This window comes from Homalodisca vitripennis, unplaced genomic scaffold (assembly GCF_021130785.1).
Source record: "Homalodisca vitripennis isolate AUS2020 unplaced genomic scaffold, UT_GWSS_2.1 ScUCBcl_1794;HRSCAF=5863, whole genome shotgun sequence".
NCBI classification, from domain to species: Eukaryota; Metazoa; Arthropoda; class Insecta; order Hemiptera; family Cicadellidae; genus Homalodisca; species Homalodisca vitripennis.
Window position 1 is genome coordinate 2,141 of NW_025777925.1, and position 22,575 is coordinate 24,715.

Consider the following 22,575-nt stretch of genomic DNA (forward strand, 5'->3'; position numbering starts at 1 on the left):
TTAGACGATATCATAGTTTTGGAAGTAAAAATATAATCCAATTACTATAATCTATCCCTAGATATGATTGAGATTCTATTTGAAGGCATTCGACGATCATAATCCGTTCTGTGTAGAAGTGGTGTAAGCTATCAATAAAATCCTTTAATGGTCTGTAATTATACTGAACAATATATTTTATTTCCTCCAATATAAATGGAAATGTTCTATTATAATTCCTAGTTGTAATAATTTACCAACATAAACTACCAACAAATATATTAATTTATATAACGGGAATATATTATCATCCTTAAGGCGTGTTGAGCATTGTGATGTATATGTATACATAATGAAGCAGTCCTATATATTTTTCCAAGTTTATTTGGACTGTTCACATTGGTAAACTTCCAAGATTGTTTTCAACTATTTTAAAAACACTAGGATAAGTCATAAAGTTGAGTTTAACTGTCCATCGCAATTTTGTTACGGACTGTTTTGGTCACATAACTATAGCCACAGAGTAAAATTGTTTTCGTTTGAATTTGGCGAACTTCTTATTTAATTTCCTTTGTAGAATTCTAAAATGGCAATTATGTTGAAAAAGGAAATCTTGCTTTTAATAATTTTATTACATTGATATTGACCTTAATACAATCGGATTGAAATAGTTAAAATAGAACTTAAAACCATTTTCGTAGCGGCGAGTTAAATTTTTAGTGATTTATTTTGTAATCTAATTCACAATAGTAAATCAAAATAAATACTTGTTATAAGTAAAAGTGTTTTTGAGTAACTGTGAGAATTTTAATAAGATCATGATTTTATTGGGCTGATTTTGTTCTGAACAATATCAAATTTATATAAAAAAAGTTAAAAAAATCAATTTTTTTCTGTTTTTAATAATTGGCACCAATACTAAATGTTTGTTTACTAACATGCTACTAATATTTTTATATCGACGTATGAAGTGTTGAAAAAATGGCAGTTATTTACGCAAAAAGACGTAAAATTTACATACATAACAAATATTGGTTACAATACTGAATTTACGTGTATGAAATTCTAGAAATATTATTCGAAAATAATAAATTTTAAAATTACAATATCTTTCAACAGTATTACAAATGGATAATGAATGTAAAATCGGCGTAACATTTGTATTATTTCGTGATGGGGTAAAACTCCATGGTATTATTTTGGTGGGCATATACTAAAGAATTCAAAAACAAAGACAATTTTTTTTGTTACTATACCAATTTGGTAAAAAATTATAAAACAGAAATATAATTTTCATATTAGTGAAACTGTAAAAGACATTTTTACACAACATATTACATGAAAATTCTCCAAGGGAAGATAATGTAGGCGTGATACATTAATAATTAGTATTTGATGTTATAGTGCCACATTACGTCTAATACATCTAAAAATATACGGACAGCATCATGGTTAATTCAAAAATTTTTAATGATGTGGTTATTTATAAGACCTATGTCACATAGACTCATCTCATAATAATCTGCTTTAGCCTAATGTTCGAAGTTATTAAAAAAGCTATGTCACGTTATATAAATCTCACCTCTTGTTCGAGAAGCTATTACCAACTTTAACTAAGTATCGGAAGTTCCCATTGACATACTTGAGTGACTTGTATTGTATAAAAAGTGCATTTTATATAATTTCTCTATTTTTCTAAAAGTAGAATACAATTAGACTGCCTGATACTACAGTTATACGAAAAGGCTTTTCTTTTTATTATTGATTTTAAACATTCAAATTAATTTATGTGCAACATCACGAAATGATGATACCCACTGGAAAGTAAATAAATATCTGTGATCAAGATTGAACTAAGTTTACAATAAAACAACCACTTACAAAACCTTCTTACAGTTCATAAAGTGTTCAGAAAACAATCAGATAAGTTAATGTCTCTCAAATCCAGTTACCCTCTCTTGTTATTCTCTTTGATCTGTTGCTATTTTACTCAATAATCCAGTATCATAAAAATGGTTCACAAATTAAGTTATCTTTACCGCAGAATGTAAAATCTAAAACTTACTTGTGTTCGAAGTAAGATAATTACTTTTTAGTCTTCTGCTTTTAAATTGAAGTCACTCCTAAGTGGTTTAGAATTCATAACTACAGCAAATCGTATTTCTAGACAGGCAGGAAATATTCTACTCTTTCTGGCTGTCTATCTGACTACACAATATCTCACAACAAACCTGACCCACAGACTCTGTTGGATAATGGTGCATGTCAGATAACCACTATCACCAGTTTTGTTGACTTGGCTGAGTGGTAGTGAACATTTACATTTGTCTTACAGGTATCCATGGTAGCAACTAGAAAATCCCTCTAATATTATAAATGCGAAAGTTTGAATGTTTGGATATTTCGATTTTTGGATGTTTGGAGGTTTGTCCTAGAATCACGCTGAAACTGCTATACGGATTGTGCTGAAATTTGGAACAGGTATAGCTTTTGGTCTGAATTACTAACACTTAGAGTGCTTTTTACCACCGATAACACATTCATTTCACTAAATAATTTCAAATTCAAATCGAAAAATTAGTTTGTTTACATTCGAATGTTATGTTTTAACAGCTGTTAAAACTTTCAGCTGAAGTTCATCAAAGAGGCAGAAACATGTGTTTATAATTAAATTTTAGTAAATATTGAATTATTGAAAATTGCCTAATCAATAGTGTAATGTTTGCAGATGGAGCTTATATTAGTACTTATAACTTACCTATATTAAAACATAAAACCAATATTTAATACTTTTATTATTTTGTGAGGCCTTTCGATATCAAGGATATCTTCTTCAGACACATCACAAAAGTAAATACAAAAAGTTAATACATTGTGAAGAACCAACATATGAGACCATTGTTTTGGTTAGTGCAACAGCGTAAATAAATTGTGGAACTGTAAATAGATCAGGCCAGGAGTGAATTTAAAACGACCAGAACAGACCCAGATTGATTGCAGCAACTTTTTAATTGTACGATACACTTTCGTCATTGGGATAAAAAGGCTAACTCATTGTTACTGAAGCCATCGAAGAACTTAAATAAATTATCATGGAATGTGGGAGGGAAATACTAATCTTATAAAAACTACTTATGAATGAATCCACTTTACGACTTCAGGATCCCAAACCTCTGTGCTTTGAACTTAAATCTAAACTGGATTAGGAGATTGGGATACCTTTGAGTGACTATCGATTATCTCTAGACTGTTTATTATGTAATAGAAAAAAGAATACATAGATATATTGTCCAGTTTTTCAACAGAAAATTGCGTGCGAAGCCGCGGATAACTGCTAGTAAACAAAATTAATATATAAAACAAACTGACTTGTAGTCAATAATGGGTTTTATTGTAAGGCCAGTCCATGAAATGATTTGGGTAATGGTAATTTAAGCCTATTAGATAGAAAGCTGACAAAGTTCGCCTTTTCTCTCCAGGGATATAAACGATTTTATTTATCTCAAGAAAAACACGAGCTACGAATTTTGGCATGCAACATGAGTGAAGGACAAGCGACTTATAGTATGTTGCGCTCCAACTAATTCTAATTATAATTAATAGACGTAATTAATCCTTTAAATTTCCCCTGCACTACCTTAGCATTCAAATAGTTAAATATTACAAAGAAAGGTGGATTTTTTCCTTGAATTTGAAATATTTCTGTGGTAAAAATTAATAACAATACGTTTCGAGATCTGTAATCTGATTTCTTCTTGAGGTAAATGACTAAACTATCGCATATTCAATAAATATTACAGTAAAAAAACATTTTAAGTATCCAAAATCAGTTATAATACATCCTCATCTACTTATTTAATCGACTAAGTCATTATAAAAATAACTCAATATTTTTCATAAATAAATTCATAATTGATGTTTAAAATATAACCTTCTAGCTGGTAAGGGCTTTAATATACCATTTTCACAGGTGCCAATAAAGCTGCATCTTCACAAGTGGAAACTATTTCCAAGAGCAAAGATTTTGGAAAGTTTTTTAATCACTTCAAATTTTTAATAAACTGCTCACTTTCTTAGGTCTGAACAGGAATATCAGTCGATAAGACTATTTTATCTGAAAAGCGGTTGCATAGAATATAAATATAATAATCTATTTGGGTTCATAAGATTGTTATGTCTGAAGTATTCGTGAATCTACAAGAGCTTTTATAAATTCTGTTCCCAGCACTCTGAAGTTGGTTCTATGTCTAAAATTCAATACCAAAATTTCTTGTCCTACAAGTGAGCATTAAAGAAGGTTACCTATCCAACTTAGATGTGTAGTTAATGAATTTGTTGTTAATTTGTTGACGTAGAAAGAACGGGAATCTGACAGGAGGACTAATGTTTTCACTTTGAAGGAACCTGGTTAGTTATTACATGGTGATAAGATATTTCATGCTTGATTGCAGGAGAATATAACAAGAAGAAAGGTTCTGACTCAAAAACACTAACTTTTCGTCAAACTTCAGTTGAAAATAGTTTTTAAATTCTGAAATATTAACAAACATAGAAACCTAAAAGATCATCTTGTTCAAAGATTTCTAATAATTTAATGCGGAATCATAGATTGGCTTGAGAATTTCATCTTGAATGAGCGAATAATAAAAAAAGCCTAGTCCCGTTTCCTGATTTACTAACTTATTGATTTTGCTGCAACAATAACTTTTTTATATTTATTCTGGTCAGTTTTAATTGAATTATCACTCACTGCCGATATATTGTGACCTATATTCCTTAGTTTAGTTTACTAACTAAGAATTTGTTTGAATTAAGTTTACCTTTGAGAGACAGTGTGTATAGTGTTATTACCCAACATGACTTTTGTGATTATTGAATTACGTGCGTTTCATCGCTTTGACATAGAAAAATAAATTTAAAATAGATAACATATTCCCTATTATTTTGAGAAGTAATCTATTTAAGAGACATATCATTTAGGAGATCTCTAAAAGTAGTGTTACTTATTTCTTCCATGACAAATGTTTAAAAAACATTAACTTTACTTAACAATCCTTCCATCGCCAATAACATACATTGATGTGTCTTAAACTTTTATTTAGTTGACTTTCAAAAGATTTATAGCCCATAGTTAAATTTCCATTAATTAAAACAAAATATTTCAACGTAATTTGTGATATATTTGTATAAATGTTTTTAATTGATGAAGAGGAACACAATAGAAAATTACTTGTAGAATATCCAACATTATTACATAGGTATATAACATTGTTTACTTGACTAATTGAAAGACATTTACGTAGACTTGGCTCAATATTTTGTATTTCCTGTTGAAATGTATAAGTCTGTAAGCAAAAAATTTCAAAGGTTTCATTCAATAATGAGATTGGATAATATTATATATCTTATATAACATTATGGGAACTCTAGCGGTGACTCCAGAAATTATTTTTCTTAATTGTCAGACTGTTAAGCCAAACAAATTATATATATATATATATATATATATATATATATATATATATATATATATATATATATTACGTTTTGAGCACTAAATAATACATTATTCTGCATGTTTCAAAACAAAACCCAATGCATAGATAATCTTAGTAAAATTTGATAATTTATCCACTGCGTCGGCAAATAATACTAAGCAAATGTTATTTTTAAATACTAATGTTACACGTTTGCTTAAAGCTTTTTCATTAAATTTTTAAATATGAATCATCAACAATAGTTACATTATAGTCATTACAATAGTTACAATAGCAAAATTATAACACATACATTTATTGTATGTGTTATAATTGTATCAGGAAAGATATATGGATTTTATTTGCCACACTTTGTCCGACTTAATTCTCTTTTTGTGAAAAAGGGTTACTCAAATATGAGCGACATATAGTACAAAAATTTCAAAATCTGTCTGAGACTGAAAAAGTTTATAAATTGATATTTTCATGTTTTTACAAAGGTATCAAGTATTAAATAACAAATAAATAAAAACCTAGGATAATTGCGTAATGTGACTTAAACATTTCTCTCCTCCCAATGTAACTTTTAACTTGTAGCCTTCAATTAAAAACAATATATTTTTAAAATTTAGTTTAGCCCCTATATTTTAATAGTTAATTTAGACGACAAGTGTGAACGTACTTGTCAGAATTGAAGGATGAGTGATTTGTGATTGGCTCAAGAGCACGTCATCATCAAAGTTAAGGGAGCAAACTTATGACGATCCATCCCCAGCTTGTCAAAGGCAGCTTTGAACTTCGAACACTGGTGATCTTGAAATATACATCAAGTTTCACAGCATGTACCTCAGAATTTATTTACACTGCTTTCAAATAAATACAAATAAAACAGTTTTAAAAATGTAAAAATTACCTGCTTTCAATACTGCTTGTCACTACGCAGTATTTATAATACATTGTACTTTATTTCCAATTGTTAAGCGGGTTTATTCCAAAAATATGGGCCTTTTTCAGTTATATTAATCTATAATTCTATTTCCAATACAACTAGGTATTTTAATATGAGTATGAGCATATTGTACTTTAAAGCTATGTTTCTTCTTACGGATGGATATAAATATGTTGAGTTTCATATCATATTTCAAACTTTCAGAGTAACTCTTTCGAAGTGTATAGTAAATACAGAAAAACATACAAAAACAATGATCCGCTTTCATCATCAAACATGTGAGAGACAGTGCTAAACCTTCGGTTAATCCAATCTCGTGTTGTTTAATCTTAAGCGTATTCATATATTAGCATACTATTTAATATATATATTGTTTTATATTAAACATATCATACACAACATTAAACATTTTTCGCAGCATATTTTTGTTTATGCATATTTTTTTAAACTTTATAGCACTATTTTCCAATAGTAAGCTCAGTTTATATTCTGAAGTAGATCTTCGCAAAGTTAGTTGAAAATGCATGAAATAATTTTACTTATCATGGAAACAAGAAAGTCATTAACATTTTTTTAAATAAGATCGTGCTTCAGGCATCCCATTTAGCAACAGTAACGAAAGTCAAAATACCTTACATTTTATTTAGCTTTAAAGATTACAATGCAGATTAACCCGTTTCTGCCCAAATTATTTTTTTGTCAGATTTTTTGGTGGCCTTTGGTTATTTGCTTTATTATCAGTTATTTACTATAGTTTTAGTATGAAATATGTAAAATTTAATAATAACAATAAATTATAGCATGTCGACATATGTCGACAGTGGGCATGAACGGGTGCAGTTAGAGAATAGAGGCTAATGTAGACATTTGTCGACAGTGGGAATGAAAGGGGTGGTTTTAAAATAAGTTAAAAAATGAAATAATGATGCTTTTATTGTTCCATTACAGTATTTATGAATAGATTACATATCAGAAAGGATTGTATAAGAGATTACTTCCTCAGGAAGTATGGAAAGCCTCCGCACAAAGCACATGGCATCCAACTTGACAAGTCTTGCACCGTTTCCTTGTTGCTTTGGAACACAGTGCGCAGCGAATTTGCTTTTTGAACTGTTTCTAAATGATGATCTTTTCCACTGAATCGGATTTCAGGCAACACCCTACTGGATACTGTCTGGCTTGGCCGTCCTGCAGAGGATCGATGGCTTGTGCATGTTCGCATGTACGTACGGACAATGTAGCGGGTGAATCCAAGAAGATCTAATTGTTCTTCAGCTCCTTTTGGCGTCATTCTGTATAAAATCCAAGCATTATTCATACTCACATTCAGCATGTATGCAACCATTGGCCAATACCACTTTTTGTTGCGAATATGAATACGGTAGGTAGATACATTTTCATCTAGCCTATCCACCCCACCCATATTCATATTGTACCAATTGACACAGTTTGGCTGTGGCACAACGATGTGTTTTTTATTGCTAGAGGACCAACGCTTTGCTTTCCCCTCAGGATGAACGCCTGTTGCTGTCGACGCTATAGTAAAAACACTGTTGTCCATGTATCTTACAAGTGTTATGTTGGTGTCTGTGTCAGTTATTTGATGGAAAGTACCTCTTGGTTCTTTCTTGAGATCTTGAGGTTTACGAAGAGGGGCATCCTCAACTCTGTCTACCCTTATGGTCCCTGTACCATGATATCCCCTGTTTTTTAACGCTTCAAGCAGTTTTAAAGATGTAAAGAAGTTGTCGAAAAACAAACTATATTTTCTGTCCTGTGGGAGTTCAGATATAAGATCAATGACAACTGAGCCTCCCACACCGAGCTCAGCAATAGTTGCTCCAGTCGCTTTGCCCTGATACGGTTCCGCTTGAATAGCGTAGCCTAACCTTGTAGCTAATATCCAAACTTTATATCCGAATCGGATAGGCTTCCCATGGATATGTTGTTTCAACCCGTGCCTTCCAAAATAAGGTACCATGGATTCATCAATGGATAAGTAAATGTCACCTGGGAAGTAACGAAGCCATCGCTCGTTCAGCATGCACATAACAGAGCGAACTTTGGCAAACTTGTCATCTTTGTCTAATTTATCATTTTCACAGAAGTGAATGTTTTTCAAGATATCCTGAAAACGATTACGTGAAATTGCACGTGAAAACTGCTTCATGATGTGTGTCCTCTGCCGTTTCCCAGTACATTCTGTAACGAGCCATAGTGTTGTATCCTGATAGAAAAAGAATGGCGAAAAACAGACGTATTTCATTTTTTGATGTAGAAAAGTTTATGTTTCCTTTTTCTAGGGGAATATTGATTAGTGCAATAAACAATGTACTCTACGACCTCGTCATCAAAGAACATTTCAAACAGTTCTACAGGAGAATAATCATTTGACAAGAAATTCGCACGAGTAAACTCTATAGAGCTTACATCTGCAATGTCTTTTTCTTCCCATGTACGTTTTGACTTATTTCCTTTCACCTTCTTTTTTGTTCTAACATCTTTTATTTGTTTTCTTTTTTTAGTTCTGCTCTCTAACGTATTTTTACTAACTTTTCCTTGGGTTTCTTCTTCAAAAACAACATCTACGCTTACTACACTGTCATCTTCGTCCACAGGTTCCTCAAATTTCTTATCTTCTACTTGTTCCACTTCTTCTTGGTCACTTTTTTCTTCAGGTATTCCACCAATTCTTATTGTAACTAACCCATCTTCAGTTAATTTTCTTCCTATCAGCTCACCACCAGCTCTGAGTTGGTTGCCAGATAAATGATTTATGTTGCCACTATCATCGTCATCGGAATCACAGTCACTGAGGGCTGGATTATCTGGTGGCTCAATAAAAAATGTTGGATCTATAATATTTTCACTCTCTTCCAATATATTAGCGATGTCAGCTACCGTCAACCTAAAAAAAAACAATTTGTTGTAATGGACATCGACCCCTACCGCTGGTGCCCACTGTCGACATTTGTCGACATCAATATTTATGATTGTAAAATCGATACCCTAAAACAATATTTTACACGTTCAACACAGTAATACGTCATACACATATCTTATATCACTATAAATAACGTACGGTAAATAATATTATTATTTACAAGGTTGTAATACACTTACCTGTCTATCAGTGACATAGTGAGGCTGAGAGTCAATCAGTAGAGTTGTTGACACAAAAGCACCAAACTAGCCACTGCCGCGGCGCATCAACTGCTAGTTCAGAGATACCAACATAACAGCGGGATATTATCGTAAGAGTCCTAGACAATCAAAATTTCCCACAAAAAAATATTAAGTTGCGTGTCGACAAATGTCGACAGTGGGAAGAAACGGGTTAAGATGAATATTCAAGTTGTTTATGAAACTTAATAACTCAAAAAAGTAACGTTACATTGATAAATGTAGTACGATTAACGTTTAAAATACAATCTGTTTCGTAATTTATTCATTCTGTTTCTTGTTCCTACATAATTACCCATTACAAAAACGTAACCAGAATTAGTTCGTTTCGTATAAAGATCCCAAATCCAAATTTTACACCAAAAGTAAGCTCTGTTAGTCAACTCGTCCCATTATAATCGTACTACGTACAGACAGACGGATAGAAATCTAAATTCATTCATCAAAAAACTGATGGAAGAGAATCGGCAAATTTTTCTGTTTATATAATGTTGATCACAGCACAGTAAGGTAACAATACCATTTCTTTGAAATACGATCTAGTTATAAAAACCTCATTTACGAAACAAAAATTTAAATAAAATTAAGCATTGATAAGATATCGATAAACTGATAAAACTGTACAGAGTTAGATGGCAAATTAGCAGGGAAACTAATAAATGAATCTAATATCTTCAAAGATTTGGTTTTCTGTGTATAGTGAAACAGTAATAGTATTGAAGGGTACACCATTCCCCAATCAACAGTTAGTGAGGTCTTTGGCCTTTAGTGGGTGGGAAACTTGTTGAAAGCGTCAATAGGGTGATAACTTGTCTGGCCTGGAGCTTGTGATGGGACGTTGATGTTTTGATCGACACTGATAAACTTTCACCTTTCTGTATAAATCAAATCACATTTTGCACTGATCAATATAAAACTTACAGAAATACAATTTTGGCATATAAATTGAGGTGAGTTTCTTTTAATACATCTTTCATATTTTTTCACTTGCTGAAATTGCCATATAACCAATTAACGAACATAATCAACACGAGAAAAATACCACATATGAATTGGTATTATTTGTGCTTATAGCACATTATTTCTACCAGATATTTTTTCGTACTGTTGTAAGTAGTTTCTCTGTCATAAAAATATAAGAAATAAATTAGTAAATATCTAGTAATTAGGAAAAGTTAGTAACTTTTTTATGTAAAATATATATTATTGGGACATTTCCAATAAATTTGTATAATATGTTAATATTCGTATTCTTCTTGCAAATTACATAGGAATAGCTTTCCTATACTGATCATACAACAATATATGTACGTATGTCTATGTAAGTTCCGATATTTTTCAAACTTCTATTCAATCACCTATTTATTATTTTATATCAAATAGTGAGCAAAATTATTGTTCACAATGGTATATTCGTGCAATGAAGCCGAATGTACGAAACTTTAATTTAAGTAATTCTTTTTATTGCTACAAAATTATAACTTTACTTCTAAATCATTATTTTTTTCTTATTATGATTGTTATAAAACCATTTTTGTAACTAACATATTGTGAAGACATTTTCCAGTTTTTGAAGTCTTATTTCTCCGTGGTTATTTGGAGTATACTATTCTGTAAACTAAATAGTCTTTAGAACTCATATAATTATATTGACACATAAAAAATCAGTGATTTTTGTATATTCATCTATTCTAAACTTTGTTACCTGTATACAACGAAAAATTCCCAAAACGTTTAACTGCCTTATTAAAAAATAATGCAAACAATTTGAAAACGTTGGTTTTATTTCCATAACTTTATTTTCAACTATTTGGTGCCAAAATTATTGTATAAACAAAAAAATTCATAAAATATAATTGAATTAAATAAATCTTTAATCCCCATATCTCCCTCTCTAAATTTTCCTATGTTTAGGTATATATTACTTAAAATATATTACTAACAAGCTTAAAGTTTACACTTTATTTAGGTTCTACTCATATGAACCATTGCTACCAAATTAAACGAATAACAATAAATACTTTTTTAATAAAACATATTTTTCCCTGTAACCTGTATTATTATTTAAAAAACATAAATATTTTAAAGAGATCAACATTTCAGCACCACTTTCACAAAATGTAAAAAGTTTTAAACATTTAAGTTTCACGAGGAAAATGGACTATAGAACGCTCCAAAGCCACATGTAGAGCCACCGAACTATTCTCCCTTCTCCACATAAAAACTCAATTCTACTTCCTTTTTGCTACTCTAGCTAATTTTTCATTTTCTTTGCAGCTGTTATGCAAAATACTTTCGCAGATTTCTCACCGATTTCTACGTCTGACTTTGGAAACTTGTTTAACTTACTACGAAAACCATTACTTGACGCTTGACAATGTATTTTTTATACCTGGTAAAAACGCGGTTAGCTAAGTAAAGATATCACTTAGTATTTTAGACTGAAATAGTTACAATTCTCTTTTGGTTTTTGAGTTTCCGCTCAAGATATTATTTACGACATTCATTTCTATCAAGAAATCGGATAACTACGAGGGTTGTAGTATTACTAACAGCCGCTGTGTTACTGTTAATTAAATTAATTTGTTGAACATTCTAGGAGCAATTGGAAAACAAATTAGAATAGTATTAAATGTTAACTAACAGATTTTTTTTTAGTGTTTTATTTTTAACTTCTCGAAACCGAAGGTTTCATCATCATGCTACTCCAAGAAATATATTATTTGAAAAAGTATTGTTTAATTAAAAATTTTTACTATTTTAAAATTAATTTGTAATTATTCTTTTATGTAAATGAAATAAAAGTAATATCAGCAAAAGGAAGATACCAGATGTAGTTTAACATAATCTCAATACTGGACGTCATTTTTTTTATTTAAATTGTGAAACGAATTACTAATTAAGTAGGTTATTGATTATATTGTTCTAGTTTTATCAAAAGCAAATAAGGTGACTGACTTAATAGATAAATAAAGAACCTCTAAAGGTTATAACAGTGTAAATTGAAATTTAAATATTTAAATGTTTTGCATACGCTGGACTACCTTCCTGAAACCTTAAACCTTCGAAATCTCTATTTGCGATATAATCTATGAAAACGAACCTTCTCATAAGAAAATTAGAACCGTGTTTAAATGAGTGACTTAATTTATAATGAATTCTATTTACAAAGGTTTGTAATATTCAGTATAAAACGCATATTTCACATTAAATAAATGCTATTAATCTTTATAGTGGTTTTTTCTCATTTATTATTATTTTTAATTTAAAATTCGTGTAATTTAAATTTTAATGACACGAATTACTAACTTGAAGTTCATACATTTTGTAAACACTGTTAGCCTTGAATTATAATAATGTTAAAACAAGTCAATCACAGATTGGCAGAGATGACTGCCCCCTGGGGAACACCTATAGCGATCGGAAGAGGTGAGCTCGAACTGTTTCCGACTTTTACACACTGATAACGGCCACTTAGATAGTTGCGGAACCAGTCCAAGGCCACACCCCTTACTCCCACAGCTGCCAGCTTTTCAAACAGAATATTATGATTGACTAAGTGGAAAGCTTTCTTGAAATCAAGAAGAGCCCAGTTATTTTGTTGTTGTTATTTAAATTAGAGAGAATATTGTCGGTTACTTTGATTAGGGCGTCCTCTGTATATCTGCCCTTTGTAAAACCGAATTGATTATTGCTAATTAATGAGTAACTATTTAGATAATTTACTTATCTGGTTTTCATACCTTTTTCTATTATCTTAGAGAATACAGATAATTGACTTATAGGCCTTAGATTATTTTTAGTATAAATATTTTCTTTTTTTAACAATGGTACAATTTTGCTTAGCGACAAAATACTAATATGCGAGAGGATTGGGGCTATTTCTAATGCTATGTTTTTAATTAGATCTACGTTAAAATTGTCATACCCCGAGGATTTCTTATTTTTTAAGTTATTAATAATATTATACACTTCCATAACCGTAGTAGGGATTAAATAAAAGGAACTTCTAGTATTACAACTGCTTGTTAACTGCGATAATTGGGTATCACTGCTACTATCTACATCTGATTGTACACTAACAAAGTATTTGTTTGCTATGTCTGCTATTACACTTTGCTCAACAACAATAGAACCGTCATCCAATTCTAGTTTGTGTACTGTCTTATCTGCTTTGCCATCAGTTAAATTATTTATAATTCTCCACTGTTGAGAAATATCTCCTTGACAACTTCTAAGTTTGTCAGAGTAATATTAGTTCTTGGTCGAGTCAATTAAATTCTTTAGATTAAAGCAATATATTTGTAGATATTGTAAAAAGTGCTTATCATATGGCCTGTTTTCGACATTTTATATAATTTCTTTCTTTTATCAATTCTTTTTAGTATACTTTCTGTTATCCAAGGTGTTCTTAATCTAGCTACATCTACTTTCTTAACCACTCGTACATTATTTATGCTGCTATTTACAATTTCATTGAGAGTTTCATGAAACTCACTATAACATACATTGACATTATTCAATGTATACAATTTATCCCAATCAACATGCCTTAGCTTAATTATTACACTGTCATAGTCAATTTTATTTTTATTACGGGCATGTAATTTATTTAGTGGATTAAATTCCAGTCCCTTTAATATCAAACCTAGCATTAAATGGTCAGAAATATTTATATCAAAATTTGCAATATCAAAAATATTCATATTTTTATATCTAATAAATATATGATCAATACATGATTTAGACACTGGAGCAATCCTTGTCGGAACGTTAACCATTGATACAAATCCATTATTTAGCATTGTACTAATATAGTTTTTGGCAACATGTAGCTGTTATGTCCAATAAGTTTAAGTTAACATCTCCTATTATAATAGTATTATTTTTTATAACTTTTAGTAACTCTCCTATTTCAATATTATAATTATTTTCTGTAAATTAATGCAATCTGTATACACAAAGTAAGTTGAAATATGATTGTTTTGTCTTAACTTCTAACAACAACACATCAGCAGTGTACATTTTTACATTAGCAATTTTGTGTTACAGTTATGCTATTTTTTACAAAACAAACAACCCCTCCCGCTCTGTATCTATCGTTACATTGAGCATACATTGTATAACCCTTTATATTGTACAGGTCACATTCGTCACTTCCAATCCATACTTCACTTAAAATTAAGAAATCAATGCTATCTTTAACCCTTAAAGCGCCAAACAGTTTTCAGCTAAACTCTGGATTAGCGCTTATTTATTATAAAAAAATTAAAATTAGATTTTCTCAACGCTAATTTTAATTTCTTTTTTTTAGATAACAAAATAAAACAGAAACTGCAAAAAAATATCTTTTATCATATTTATTGCCCAAAATACACATGATATACTATTTAGCGTTCCAGCTCCTTCATAAATTTTACCCAATGCTTACTGTTTCCTTTTTTTTTTAATTATGTATATAAATGATGACATTGCGTGATTATATTTACTAGAATAGAACTAGAAAAATAAGTATATTACATATTTAATACAAAGTTATTATAAAAAATTAAATTTACCAAGCCAAAAATTTTAAAACCAAATATTTTCCCAAATTCTTAGTCCTCTAACAGGTGTTATTTTTCTAATTACAAAATGGTTTTTCAGATGTTTATATAAGTAAATAAAAGATTGTAACACTTATTGGAGTAAAAAAAACCCTAAATATAAATAACAAAAATAAATGTAGAATTTCGGAACAAGAGCTAAAATACATAATTATAAATATAAGGAGTAAAAATATTTCTACGAGGAAAAAAGACTTTTATCGCCATTCAAGAAACTGTTTATTTCAAAAGTTTATAAATATATAACTTTCATAAAAAGATGATCATATAACACATAAAACTACCGATTAACTATTCGCACTGCTTCAACAGGATATGAAGAAGAACACAAGAGCTGCCCGGCGAGGCAGTGACGTACGCATAAACGCGCTTGCGGCGTTGAGCAATACTACCAAACTGCCAGCTGTTCAACATAAACCGGTTCAGTATCGATCGATAAACTCAAAGATTGTCACGTGATGTGGGCACAGCCCCGCTAAACTACTGTAACATACACCCCTCACAGTCTAGCGGACAAACTCTGAACTAACAGTGAAAAATAGTAAAAACGAGTATATTGCGCGTTTACGCGCTTACGGCGTTCAGAGCAAAGTCGATCCTCGCGCGCATATGCGCTTACGGCGCTTTAAGGGTTAATCTGATCAAATTCAGCTAGTAAGCTATTAAAATTTTTTCTCATGCTTCTAATGTTAGCATATAAGAATTTTATATTATGATTGTTTTGCTGGGACGAAAACAAATTACTACTTAATGTATCAAAACTTTAAATGCTAGTATCCATTATTTAAAATATATTACTCTGTTTAATTGACTTTTAATAAACATTTAAAGTAAGATAAAGATATTTACATAAAACGAAACATAACAATAACTTCTAACCTGAGAGATAGTGGAGTACTCACTTTAACTTATCAATGTCATTAAGACAGTTTATTTTCCGAAAGCTCTCTCCATCTGCTTTTCTTATAAAAAAACTTCCCGTCCCGGCACCAAACATACTTATAACCTATTTCTTTGCACTTTTTTTCAGACTAGATAATAAAAACTTGTTTTCAAGTGACAAATGCTCATTAACGTACACCTTGTTGGCAGGATAGGCTGGGTTGATATTTCTTGCAGTGAGGTTCCTATTGTCCCTGAACTTGGCGATCCAAGTATCTCTCAGCATCTTCGTCTGGAACTGGACCACCAGTGATGGGATGCGGTCTCGCTTAAATGACGGAATTCTATGAGCCGCCGCCACCTGGTTGTCTTCCACCGCCATTCCAATCGCTGCTCCTAGGTCCTTAACAATCTTTGAGACATCTTCTCTTGGTGTTTCGGGTATCCCGCTTACTTCAATATTAGTTCTTTTAGAATATTGTTCAAAGATCCTGATTTTCTCCTTAAGTCCATCGACATCACTCTGTAGTTCGTTACATTTCTTTTTTAACTCGCTGTTCTCCTTCATTATAATACTCATCTCAGATTGAATAGACTTCATTGTTGTATTAGAAGTATCTACAGCATTGGATAGGAACTCTAGAGATGCTTTTACTTCCGAGATTTCTTTATTGAAATTCCTCATCTCATCAAACATGTCCTTCTTAAACTGTTCCATTACATTAATGAGGAATTCCTTAGTCAGCGATGACGTAGTTGCGGCTGAGTTGACACTGCCAGCTTGAGATGCTGAATTTCTGCACACATTACATAGCCACTCTTTACTTGCGGAACTAATATTCCATAGTAGGCTAATACATGGCTAATTTATTAGAGAGAGAATATCTAGATAATGTATTTTTATTTGTTCATGATAATATTAATTTTAATATTAATGTATTGTTATTACCTGGTGTATATTTTTATGTACGAACAAATTGAAAATTTAAATTTAAATTATTTATATTCTAAAATACTTGTAAGACACATAAACCTTACCAGATTAAGGAAAGAAATATAACACTATAACCTAAAATACATCTATAAAGAATTTTTTTGTACAATTTTTCCGGTGGTACAACTTTTAACTTTGTTAAGGAAATAAAAAGTCGAGACGCGCCTGTATTCAGCTTCGTCATCTTTTGCCCAAGTTTGTATTTAAAGAGAGGCTTTTAAAACTTTTACTCGGCGACAAGTTTGAGTTTCTTTCACCAGTAAAGAAATATTTCTTCATGAAAATAAATAAAAAAAGAATATTCTTACATGGTTTTGCATCGCTATGTAACACGCGATATTAACTCACATTGATAAAAAGTGTATTCAATGGCATATTAAACTAACAATTGGAGAAAATCTCTCCTGTTTTAATAGAATTAAATTTATGTTAATTAAGTATTAGGTTATTTTAAATCGAAAATTTTAGCAATTATTATGTAAGTTATTTTGATATTTTAATAAAGATTGTGAAGTAATATGTAATATGATACTCGTCTGGGTAAAATGTGTCCATAGAAGAATACAGCACGCGCCGAAATAACAATGGTTAAATTTATCTCTAGGTCTGAAACACGTCTAGTGATCGCCCTCACTTTCTTCTGCTAACTCGAGACTATTCTTGGGCGCCACCCAACTCACGCAGTTCTCGTTTCGAAATAACGATGTGCCATTATTTTTTATTTACTTTATAGCTTTACGTATCTAGCACTTTTCTGGATGGAAACTTCGTAATGTGTTCTAGTACACTTTTACACAACGCAATAAACCTGGAAATAATGTTTATTGTTTTTCACACAAATGCAAAAGTCTTCATTGTTATTTGAAAACTTAGTATAGCCTATTGTAAAACAAAATAATAATAACCACTGCACTAGCTTTGCGTGTAAATTATCCAAAGCATAAAAATATGGTTGGAAATAAATTGAAGAAATTGACCTTACCTAATGCTTTACCTAAATAACTTATATTTTTTAGTCATTTATTTGTTGTATCCTTTAAAACCAATATCAATTCTAGAACTGAAAAGTTATAACTTTGCAAGTTCTAGGGTTAATTTTTATTTAGCATTAAAATTTTAATAAAAACAGGAATATTCTAAATGCAGGAAAACAGCCCAATTTTTTGGTTTATCACTTCCATAAATAAATTGTTTATTTGTTGGATAACATAGAAATTTCACAAATAGTCTTTTTTGTGTGTGTTGTTTTCATTCATTGCAAAGCATATTTAAAAGTCAAAAGTAACATGTGTTTCCTACTAGTCGTATTCTTCTTTGCTCAAGAATATACGTTTGATAACCAATGGAAAACTTGCGCCCTTAAAATCAAAAACGTACATGGATCATTTTAAAAGAATTTTCGAAACATAAATGAGACTGCCTTAGCACATATATTCAAAGTATCGATTTCAACTCACATATTTCAACTACTACTTATTATTAACGTGTAAATTAAACATTTTCAAATAAAAGAGAGAACAGGTACCCTAATCTTTGAAAACTCTTACAGATATCTCTTTATATTTATCTTCATAATCATATCTGGTAAATGAGTTTTAAGCTTCTTTCAAGTAGATATATCCGTTTATCCGTGTGGACATGACGTAATCTAGTACGGCCCTCTTTATTTTGTTCTCTTAGGACCAGAAGCTAAGAAATTGCACGCAGTCCTAAAAGGACCTCTGCGCTGATTCCGGATTGGCAGGATATTTTGGATGGGTTAGTAGGCGTAGCGGCCACCTCCCGTAAAGATCCATTCGGGAAGATTTTGGGCATTATTCTATTATGCCCTTGAAAGAAGGAGAAGCCAGTTCTGCAGTAACCTGTCCAGTCAAATTAGGCAAGTAATGGCATGCCTGTATGTCTAGCCTTAACACTTAGGAAGCAACTCAAACCCCAACTTTTATCTTCCACAACAGACAAAACCCATCGATGTACCCTTGCACTCGAATACATCCACATTTGCGGTTAGTAATATACCGCTCCTGGACATGCATAAGAGTGTCCTTATTTAAGTGACACATTGGTTTGGTGCCATACAAATTGTAGATCAATGGGTAAGTATAAATTAGCTATAATTGAACACTTCGATAACTATTGCGGTGTCTGTTTTAAAATGATCTAAAACAAATGAATGCTTAATATTTTATGAAATTATATTGTTGTCAACCTGACATTCTTACAAAACCGGATTTATTTTGACCAGTCTTTAAAAACCAAAAAGTAATTGTACTGAAAATTAAAAAAGTTAACTCTAAACGGTATTCAGTAATACCAATTTATGTGGTAATTTAGTATCAAATAGTCTCAGCAAAACAAGAGAGAGAGAAAGTGCAGCGCTGAGACAGACACAATTAAATTAGTGTTTGATTGTGGTTAGAGACAATCGCTGAACTGTAAACAGAATTATCGTCTGAGTGATAATCATTTTGACTTGCAAACTAGGTACTGAGATTCCTTGCTCTTGTGGGTTCTTATTTGTACAGTTTTTACTACTTATCTACTTTAAGTTAATCACCTTATTAAATTACTCTGAAAACAACTTTCAATCCTCGAATCTGTCGATTTTAAACAAAGGTTAATTTAAAGTACGAGATATATTTCTTGCATCTAGTTCAATGTTATTAATCTTCAAATGTAAAAAATATTTTGCAACCTAGAATTTTATATTTTTTCAGAACCCATAGCCTACATTGTAAGATGCGGTTATGGTATCTGGATAAAAAAATAGAATTCTATACAATTAAAACGATTAATCCAGTTCCACATGGCCTTTTTGAGACGAATCTGCAAGTTTATACTAAGAGAAAATAGAATAATTATGTATTGTGTTCAATATGTCAAAATTACAAAATCATTTATACTGTTGATAATAGAAAGTATTAGGTACCGGTGTCTGCTATACAACTTTAATACTTATAAGATATGAAGGTGTGAAATAACTATTAACGTTTCATTACTTGTATACAGCTGGAATAACTACTCACTAATTACCTAATCAAAGGTTTGGATAATTTGCAACTTAAGTTTTAGCGTAAGAAAAATATGGAACCTTTACAAACGAATACTTTGTAATGATTGAAATAAATTAAATATTTCAAATATCATAACCAGCTGCAATTATAAAACTGAAAGTTATCTATGTACGTGAAGTGACACTGACTATTTAATATACTTGCATATAGTTGCTGTATGCTATATTTCATATATTAGAAAAAACTATAACGTATTGGAGGATGTGAATGTTGATTTTAGCCAAGTTTACTTTCTTCGTAATGCAACGTTGGCAATCTTACGTTGTCATAGACGTGACTCCTGGAATATGGATCAAGAGGAAGATGAATTGAAGGTAAACTCAACATTCATATTAAATCAACCCTTCACAATATAGTTATTTTACCTGTAAGATGGATAATGCAATCCTTTACACATTGATTTTTTGACTTTGACCAGAGGGTTAATCTTTTATTTTTTGATAATGATTTAAAACTATTTGTTTATAAAATTAATTCAAGTTCTTCATATCACTGTCCTTGCCAAGATTTTAATGTCTTTACGTTCCTAAAATTTTCCCCGTTTCTTTCAATTTATGTTTGTCATGTAAAGAATAGGTAGAATTTTAATTTGAACATCATGAAAGTTGAGAATATAAAATTTTAATATATTTCGTAAAAAGATTACAATATAAAATTGCATTTTTTTCAATAAATAATAAAATCTTCTTCACGAATAAGAAGGATTCATAATTTTTATTGCAAATCAGAAGTAGTTAAAAGTTTATTGATTTTATTGTCAGCAGGATAGACGTCGATCGAGTAATAGAAGATCAAATACCATTCGAAAGAGACGGCAGAAAATACAATATTATAATTGACTTTTCAACAAATTCTGCTTATATTCAAACCATACAATAAATAAGGACTCAAAAGATTATGTTTAAAATAAAACATGTTATTATAATAAAAAATTCATATCTTTTGCAGAAGAATTACAAAATCTTAAAACAGTATAAAAAATGTGAAAAAAGGGCTGGTTTCAAAGATAATTAAAGAAATATCACAATGAAACAAGCATCAACTTACAAAATTAGTATGTTTAGTTCTAGGATCTAAATAAATATTCTTACCTCATTATTTTAGTTGACCCGCCAAGGTATCAAAATAAATGCCTAAATTGATTTTCTTGTTAGTATTCCACTTTTGCTTGTGTGGGTGTGACGTGTATGAGCTTCTGTACAATAAAAATGCCTGAGTTCATTTTCTCGCGTCTGGACATTAAGCTGTTGTCGCCTACGATTCTACTTTTGGAGGCAGTATATTTCAGTACGTATCAGGTTATAAGTACTTGGTTAAGAATAAGGTTTATTAAATCTGAGGAAGAGAGTAGATCTCAATGCTCAAAACTTAGTGCTACAGATTTAGTATCTTAGAAAGATAGAAAATACTCATAACTGTATTATTCCTTTAAAGGTTCCACCAAACTAACTGCCATAAATAACTAAATTTAAAGAAAGAACCATAGAATTTTTAAATTTTTTGAAACATGGTAAATATTCAACTATTTATGTGTAATAAGTGAACTATGCAAATATTTTCAGAATTAAAAAGAAAAGAAAGTCATATTATAGTCAAAAAATAAGCGAAAGCATTAAACCTCATAATGGAAATAGTGTAACTTGAGTGCAAAAATAAAATGTGATGCTGCCGTACTAAAAGCTACTTGAGCTCCCTTTTTAATATAACATTGTTTTAATATTCCTGATGGCGGACAGAACATTGTGGAGTTAAACAACAATGTTAAGTGTCTTACAAGGAAATTAGTGGAATTTGTATGAAATTAATCCTGCTGGAGTACAATAACTAGTTATGGTTTTAGTGTTAATGTGTAAAATGTTAAAGGTTGTGCCCAAAATCTACTTAAAGTACGTTGAAAGTATTAAAACAATCTTCTTCTATTTTACGTGCTCCGCTATTTGATGCATATTTAGAAACCATCTCTATAGAAACAGTTAATTTACTTTTATTGAACAGCTTACGACCTTAATTTGACGAAATGGTGTTTGAAAAATATCAAAATACTAAACAGAGATTGTCCTAGGAAGATCTGGCATTACTTTCTGTTTAAAGCCAGTCTTTTGCTTTCCATGCATTCTAAATAAAGTTCCCTTACACTGGAACTGTGCAGTTTAGAACCGAATGTGCCTATCTTATAACTACCACGTTCGGTCTTATCTCGTTATATTGACTTGCTGCATGTTTTAACTTTCTGTACCATCTACCCCAAAAGGCAAAAACAGTTTATTCTTCTTAGACTCATTTCGAGGATGTAACATCAGCTGCTCGAAGATTAATTTATATATATATCACAGATTATTTGCATTGTTGTTTCATGCAAAACAGGTTTTTTTAGTTCTGACTGCTGAGTTCGTTTAGGTGTTACCATTATAGAGCAAAACAAGCTCAATTT

General features: G+C 30.7%; 1 protein-coding gene across 1 annotated transcript; it reads right to left on the reverse strand.

Annotated features, from left to right (window-relative positions):
- Window positions 1-7,396: 7,396 nt before the first annotated feature.
- LOC124371668 (piggyBac transposable element-derived protein 3-like) lies at window positions 7,397-9,376 on the reverse strand. Its single transcript, XM_046830005.1, has 3 exons — window positions 9,355-9,376; window positions 8,227-8,490; window positions 7,397-8,091 (listed from the first exon to the last, which is right to left on the reverse strand). Exons 1-3 carry the CDS (start codon window positions 9,374-9,376, stop codon window positions 7,397-7,399), a joined length of 981 nt encoding a protein of 326 aa, XP_046685961.1.
- Window positions 9,377-22,575: the final 13,199 nt, after the last annotated feature.